General features: G+C 52.9%; 1 protein-coding gene across 2 annotated transcripts in view; it reads right to left on the reverse strand.

Annotated features, from left to right (window-relative positions):
* Positions 1–4,260: 4,260 nt before the first annotated feature.
* The window catches only part of ZNF445 (zinc finger protein 445), a 14,312-nt gene continuing 10,979 nt past the window's right edge, over positions 4,261–7,593 (reverse strand). Inside the window, exons 7-8 of one of the 2 annotated variants that reach the window (XM_006765076.2) lie at positions 6,254–7,566; positions 4,261–6,223 (exon numbers count right to left, since the gene is read on the reverse strand). In XM_006765076.2, coding sequence (XP_006765139.1) covers positions 5,390–6,223; positions 6,254–7,566 — 2,147 coding nt within the window. In that variant the 3' untranslated portion in view covers positions 4,261–5,389. Of the gene's footprint in view, positions 7,567–7,593 lie in introns of both variants that reach the window. The other variant, XM_006765075.2, reaches the window with a different exon arrangement.

Below are 7,593 nucleotides of genomic sequence, written 5' to 3' on the forward strand. Positions count from 1 at the left end.
TGGCCTTCCCAGGGCCAGAAAGGATGCTCAGGCAGGCAGCCATCAGATTTCACCCGCGTTGTGGGCTTTTCCTGGGTCCCTGGCAGCCAGCCATCGGACTGGGGCTGGAGTGTGCGCTCCATAACCACAAGCCAATTCCTCATCATAAACCTCCTTCTACATATACACATACATCCCATTGAGGTTTCTCTGGAGAATCCCAATGCAAGGAGGATTTTCCTTCCTGTTTTGTGGGCATCACTTCCTGTTCCCAAGGCCCTCACCCCAGCAGTGCAGCCTCTTCAGGGAGCAGCAGTGCAGTCCAGCTCGAGACTGGCCAACGTCAGGCGCTTCTTGAGTGCAGAGATGAGCCCCAGCGCTCGCCTCCTCATAGGTCGGAGTTCAGCTCACAGGGGTGCTCTGCCAACGTCTCACCTGTGAACAACTCTAACCACTCCTCTTTGTTCCTGCTTTGTAGCTTGCACTGTGGAGGTCAGACCGATACTGTCCCACCCAAACTGGTTCAGATGTCCAGACTAATGACATCACACACATCAACAGGTTACAGAAAAGTTTATGGGTTACAAAAGTTACGTAATGAGGCTCCCTGGGGAGAGGACAGACACGCCAGCTGGTTTGCCTTGATAGAAAGGAGGAGTGAGCCGCTCTGTTTTTATTGTGGACTAGAGGCCAAGTGCACGGATTTGTGCACCGGTGGGGTCCCCTGGCCTGGCCTGCACCCTCCCAGGACCCCGCAGGAGACATCAGACTGCCGGTTTCAGCCCGATCCCCACAGGCCAGGCCGAGGGACCCCCACTGGTGCACAAAACCGTGCATGGGCCTCTAGTATGTATAGAAGATCTTTGGTTAATCTCTTCCCGCTCTCCCCCTTTTCCCTCTGACATTCATCAGTCTGTTCCATGTTTCCATGCCTGTGCATTGAGTGTCTGCCCCCTGGTGGTCAGTGTGCATCATAGCTACCGGTCAAACCCTCACTTAGGCTTTTATATAGCTAGATAGAGGTGAGGGTTCCAATGCAATGAAAAATGCGTTTCCTCTCTGGAGCTGAGGAGTGCTTGGGCTTTCAGATTAGCCTGCCCAGATGTGAGAGAAAGGGCTTGAAAGTTCAAGTTATCAGTGGTCAAACATCTAAAAGGGGGTCAGCCTCGTATTACAGCTCACGCAGTCCTACAGGGGGCATGGTGAGGGGGGGAGTTAGTTGCTCCTGTTACCACCTCCATGATGCCTCCCCATTTTCTTTCTGCCTTTTTACTCAGATATATCTAGTGAACAATTCTTTTTTTTAATAATATAAATTTATTTTAAAACCTCACCTGAGGCTATTTTCCCTCTGCAGGCCGACGCTCTATCCACTGAGCCAAACCGGTTTCGGCTCCATTCATTTTTAGAGAGAGTGGAAGACAGCAGGAAAGACAGAAACATTGACATGAAAGAAACACGTCAATTGGTTGCCTCCTGCAGGTGCCCTGACCAGGTCCTGGGCCAGGGAGGAACCTGTAACAGAGGTTCAGGCCCTTGACTGGAAATGAACCCAGGACCCTTCAGTCAGTAGGCTGACGTTCTACCCACTGAGCCAAACCAGCCAGGGCTAGTGAACAATTCTTTATGAAGCTCTCGTTAAAACAACTGGCATGGTTTCTGGCCCCTGAATAGAACCTGGTTGATGCGAAGCCTTTCCTCCTCTTGGCAGGGTTGGCATGAACTTAAAGGCTGAGGTGGCTGGTACGTGAGCGTTCATGACCCTCACCTACCTAAAAAGTGGGATGAATGACTCAGCGTCTCCGTCCACAGATCCCATTTCATCTTTGAACTTGAGTCTACAGCTTCTGGCTTTATTTATTACTGGGCAAGGAGGAGCTAAAGGAACTGAGCCTATGATTTCCTGTAAACCACATGTCTTGGAGATCACGTGTCCACGCATGGCGAGCATCCTCCCCTGTAGCTGTTGCTGGGTGTCCACCCCAAGGAGCAGGGCTGTTAGCCACTCCTTTCCTCGGGGCCGTCTGTGCTGCTCCGACGCTGCAGGTGAGGAACCTGGAACCTGGAGCGATTAGCGATGCATCTCACACCCGGTGAAGCAGAGCCAGGATCTCTGTGAATCAGAAAATGTCAGGGCCCAGGCGTAAAAACTTTTTATTTTTAAGGGTTTTAAGCAGACAGTTAAAAAAGCACCCACCGCACTATGCTACTAAATCCACATGCTGACCAACATTGACAGTAATTTTAAAAAAAAAAACACAAATGAAGCCTCCAATTTCATCAGCAACCCCTGCCCTGGGAGGGCAGAGCAGGACTTTCACACATCGTTCCAATACACAGTTTCATATTCTGGTTTCATATAATTTGCATCCACAGGAAATGTATCAGCTGTTCTCAACCTGTGGGTCGTGACCCCTTTGGCAGTCGAACGACCCTTTCACAGGGGTTGCCTAAGACCATCCTGCATATCAGATATTTATTTACATTACAATTCATAACAGTAGCAACATTAAAGTCATGAAGTAGCAACGGAAATAATTTTATGGTTGGGTCACAACTAGAGGAACTGTATTTAAAGGGCCAGAGGTTGAGAACCACTGAAATATGTAGGGCAAAACAGTAACAACATGGTTTACTATATGCCAACAGTGCTCACACGGCAGCCACTGTTCTAACCACTTTACTTACATCATTTCATTAACTACCCCCAACCCCAGTCACCCTGTGAGGTTGGCACAAATATTTCATTTTACAGAAAAAGTGAAACACAAAGACGTTTAAGTAACGGACTCACAGATACAGTGTTGAACTTTACAGAAACGGTACTTGTCTGTACCTTCACCAGTTTCTCGTTTTATTTATCCGTGAAAGATGCAACTCCAGCTCTTTCACACTCGCTTCCCAAAGTTCCAAAACAACCCACTGACTTCTCTGTTCTTCTGCTGATGGGAATGTGGGCTTTTCCCAATCTCGCTATCTCAACAATCTTTCCAACTGCAACGAACAGTATTGCAATGCAGGCTCACACGCATCTCCTGGTAAGAAGCTGTTCTGTGGTTTATCCAGGAGATTTACTAGGTGACCGAATACACACAACTTTACAAGATTTTGCAAACCGCTTTGCACAACTGTCATCACAGTTCCCGCTCCCACAGCAGGGAGTGCCCAGGGCCCACACACCCACATAAACAATTTGCCAGGGGGGAATGTGTGAGATGGTCCGTATTCATTCACATTTCCTGGGCTTTCTTCTCTGTACACGACTCTGTGGGCTGACAGTCTCGGTCAGCAAGGCTGGGCTGACACCGGACAGCTGACTGAAAGACCTGCTGATGCCCACCTGTCTCTCTTCAGCCCCAACTTCAGTTCTTAGGGAGAGAAGGCAGGGCAGGGTTGGAAAAGGGGGTGTGCCCTCCAGGCCAGAGAGGGGTGCGAGATGGGTACTGTGGCTGGGGCCGTCGAAAACTGTTCACTGGTGCCTGTGGCTCAGAACCACAGAGAGCCGGGCTCCTAATTATAGGAATGCACTTGTGGGTGGCCTCCAGTCGACGTTTCACTCAAGAACCCTTTCAAAAGACTCCAATCATGACTCAGCTAAACTAAATTCAGCTCTATCTTCCTCAACAGAGGCAACTTTATGCAAAATCTCTGCGTGGCCAACAGATAAGCAAGCACTCAGCCCTGGCCTCAGTCTGGCTGTGGTGGTGGGCGTAACTTCTGCAAATCCAGACAACACCTAAGACAGCACGAAACAGGGACCAGGAGAGACGGGGCAGGGGAGAGGGCTTCAAGGGACGAGGGTCAGGGAAAGCTGGGCCTGGAAGAGTGAGGTCCTGAGCCAGCATGGACAGGTATGGCACTGCAGGTGAAGGGAGACAGCATACAGCAGCCTGCAGAGGTCAGAGCTGCAATCACAACTGCTTACACAGGCTGAGAGCTGCTGGTCTCAGAATATTCAGATATTTGACGGGGACAGGTAGGAGGGGGGTGTCCACGCATAGAAACAGGCAGCAGGGGTAACTGAATAAAACATTTTCAGCTCCAACATTTTACTGAGTCCTTGGGTCTGTGGTTAACTCTCTTAAATGTAATTCACATTCAGACCACATCACTTCTAAACTCAAGTCATCCAAAAGCACTCGGCAGGTGTGGCTGTGGTTGAGCGTTGTCCCCTGCACCAAGAGGTCATTGATTCCCTGTCAGGCACATGCCTGGGTTGCGGCTCGATCCCCAGTGGGGGAATGCAGGAGGCAGCCGATCGATGATGTTTTTCTCTCACTGATGTTTCTCTCTCTCTCTCTCTCTCTCTCTCTCTTCTTCTCCCTCTCCCTTCCTCTCTCTCTAAATCAATATATGGAATTTTATATCGTCCAGGCCCAGTGAGGCCCCTGATGCCCTGCGGCTTGCCCACCGCCTCTGGCCCCCTCTCTTCCACTGGCTCACTCCACTCCAGCCCAGGGGCACCCTGTCACTCCCTGAGACACCAGACAGGAGCCCACCTCCTGTGCGTGGCTCTAGAGACCGCCAGAGCCCACTCCCGACTCCTTCAGGTCTTTGCTCAAATGTCACCTTCTCAGTCGAGGCCCTTCATGACCAGCCTGTTTAAAACCACAGCACACCTCCCAATCCAGCATGCCCTTTGACGCTTCTCCAATGCATGTTGCCCACAACACACACACCAACCCAAACATTTATGGATCGCATATGTTTATCTGTAAAGATCCAAGATGGCACTGTTCGGATCACTGCTGTGTCTCTGGCACGTGGGAGAAGCTCAGCACATTTCTGTTTAACAGACGGAGCTGCACACCTGGGGAATGGGATGGGGATGGGGATGGGGAATGGGATGGGGATGGGGACGGGGACGGGATGGGAGCGATCCACGCTCCAGTGAGGGACCTGACACATGCTCTCCTCCACTTGGCGCCCACAGCAGAGATCCAAGCCAGCTGTGAAGGCTGAAGCCGCAGCCAGAGCTCCCCAGGAGGCATATGGGGCGACTCGGAGGAGTTCCTGCAGCTGCTGTTGCTTTAAGGTCAAACAGAATAGGGACCAGAACAGATCAAACTCCGAGGAAAACCTCAGGGCCCCTTCCCAGCAGCCACGGCCTGCCTCGCCAACGCAGAAGGGCACCGGCCTGCGTCTCCCTTTAGTTACGGAAGAAGACCTGGCCGGGGAGCTCCAGGCCATGGCACAAAGGCCACTCCTGAGGGCCCGAGTCTCCGGAAGGTCCCCAAAGAGCATCTCATCCCCAGCAGGTAAAACGAAGGGCCTCTGAGCTTTTGAATCCTCGGGATTCTCTGCGACCAGCTTCCACAATAAAGAGGGCTGGGTCCTCTGGGAGCACTTTCCCGCAGCGCCTCCCTCTGAGGTCCTCCAGGAACCGCCTCTTCCCTCCGTCAGGCCCCAGCTAATCACCAAGGTGCCCTTTCATGTGCCGAGCCAGGTTGGAAGCCCACCGGAAGGTCTTCCCGCACTTGGTGCACTTGAAGGGCCTCTCGCGAGTGTGGAATCTCCTGTGACTGATGAGCTGGGAGGTCTTGCTGAACGCTTTCCCACACGTGTTACACTTGTGACACTTTTTCGCCACGGGTAAGTCCTGCGGTCCGCTGGGCCCGGAACCCTGCTCACGGCCCTCCACGCGCCTCTCCCCGCTCCGTTTTAACCCCTGCAAACTCGCCCCTCTGTCCTGAGAGGAAGACGGCCCGGCCAGGCTGCTTTCCGACGGCGCCAGGCGGGTGTGCTTCCTCTGGTGGATGCAGAGGGTGTGCTTTGCGATGAAGTCTTTCCCACACCACTGACATCTGAAAGGCTTCTCTTTCGTGTGGGTTCTCTGGTGATTCACCAGGCGGTACTTTCGATCGTAAGATTTCTCGCAGAGGTTACATTTGTAGCGCTTCTCTCCACTGTGGATCCCCTTATGATCTAAGAGGGTTCTTTTACGCGTAAAGCTCTTCCCGCATTCTTGGCACCAGAAGGCTTTCTTCTCGTCCTCCAGGCTTTGTGGCTGCGCATCTGCAGTGTCCCTGCTCTCGCGGTACAGGAGCAGCCGTTTTCCCAGAAAGTGGCTCCTCTGGTGTCGCGAGAGGTTGGAACTCCACCGGAAAGCTTTCCCACAATCCCTGCACTCATACGGCTTCTCTCTGGTGTGAACCCGCTGGTGGATGAGGAGGAAGGAGTGGTTCTGGAAGCCTTTCCCGCACTGGCTGCATGTGAAGGGCTTCTCCGGGGCCGGGCTGCTCGGGGCAGGGCTGCTCGGGGCCGGGCTGCTCGGAGGGACCTGGAGCGCTCCGTCCTGGCTGCGGGAGGACCGGTCATCAGGGCTTCTGTTGAGGGCATGCTGCTTCCTACGAACGATCAATTTCGACCTGTGCGTCAACTCCTTCGCACGTTCGCCGCAGCGGTACGGTTCCTGGCCTGTGTGGGTCCTCTGATGGTTAAGGAGCGCTTTCCTCCCGGGGAAAGTCTGCCCACACTGCGGGCACAGGAAAGCTTCCTCCGCAGGGGGGTCGCTCTGGGGCTGACTGCAGCCGGGGGCCTCCCTCCAGTCTTCACCGCCCCCGTCTGGGCTACAGAACTCTTCTTCCTGGTGCATTCTTTGGTGGCGAGAGAAGTTGGACCTCCACCGAAAGGTTTTCCTGCACTTGGTACATTTAAAGGGCTTCTCCTGGGTGTGGATCCTTTGATGCTGGAGGATATACGATTTACAGTGGAAGGATTTCCTGCACTGGCTGCAGTCAAAGAGCTTCTCCCCGCTTTGGTCTTGCAAATGATGATCCAACCGGGGGCCGTAGGCGAGCGCTTCCTGACACCGCCTCGTTTTGAGATACAGCTGGTTGGCGTGGGACTCCTGGTGCAGGTGGTAGGCGTACAGGCGCTGGAAAGCTTTGCCGCATAAATTGCATTTATAAGGTTTCAGTCCAGTGTGAATTCTCTCGTGTCGCGTGCGATTGGAACTCCACCTGAAGGCTCTCCCACACACTCGGCATTTAAACGGCTTCTCCTGAGTGTGGAGTCTCTGATGGTATTCGAGGTAGGAGCTACGGCTGAAGTTCCTCCCACAGTCAGCACACTTATAGAAAGTCCCCACCACATGAAGATTGCGTTGGTGATGCGAGCTGAGGCTGAAGTCTTTCCCGTGCGCTTCCTTTGAGGGGGCTTTCATTCCAGCGTGAATTCTGTGATGTAGGTTAAACCCGCTGATCACGAGCCTGAGGCCTTTCCCGTACTCCTTGTAGTCATAGTGGTATGAGCTCCCTCTGAAGTGTCGGCCGCAGCCATGCTTCCTTTTTCTTTTGGGAACTCGGAAATATACGTGTCTGAGACTGACACTACTACCGCCGCCCGAGTCTTCCGGTTCCTTTCCTGTCCGGTGACTGAAACTGGCCTCTTTTCTCTTAGCACTCGTGTGTGTGGGATTGCCACCTCCCTCCTGGAACGGGCTCTTCTGTTCCACAGGTTCTCTGGGCCCTGTTTCCTCAGAAACACTCATCACACGACATCCTGACGACACAGCTAAGGCCTGTGCGTCTTCCAAAGGTTTGGGGTTTAGGATGAGCTTGCTTGATTTAATCTGGAGCTCGCCTCCTGACACAAAATAAAGCACAAGAGAAT

Source organism: Myotis davidii, unplaced genomic scaffold (genome assembly GCF_000327345.1).
Source record: "Myotis davidii unplaced genomic scaffold, ASM32734v1 scaffold81, whole genome shotgun sequence".
Taxonomy (NCBI): Eukaryota; Metazoa; Chordata; class Mammalia; order Chiroptera; family Vespertilionidae; genus Myotis; species Myotis davidii.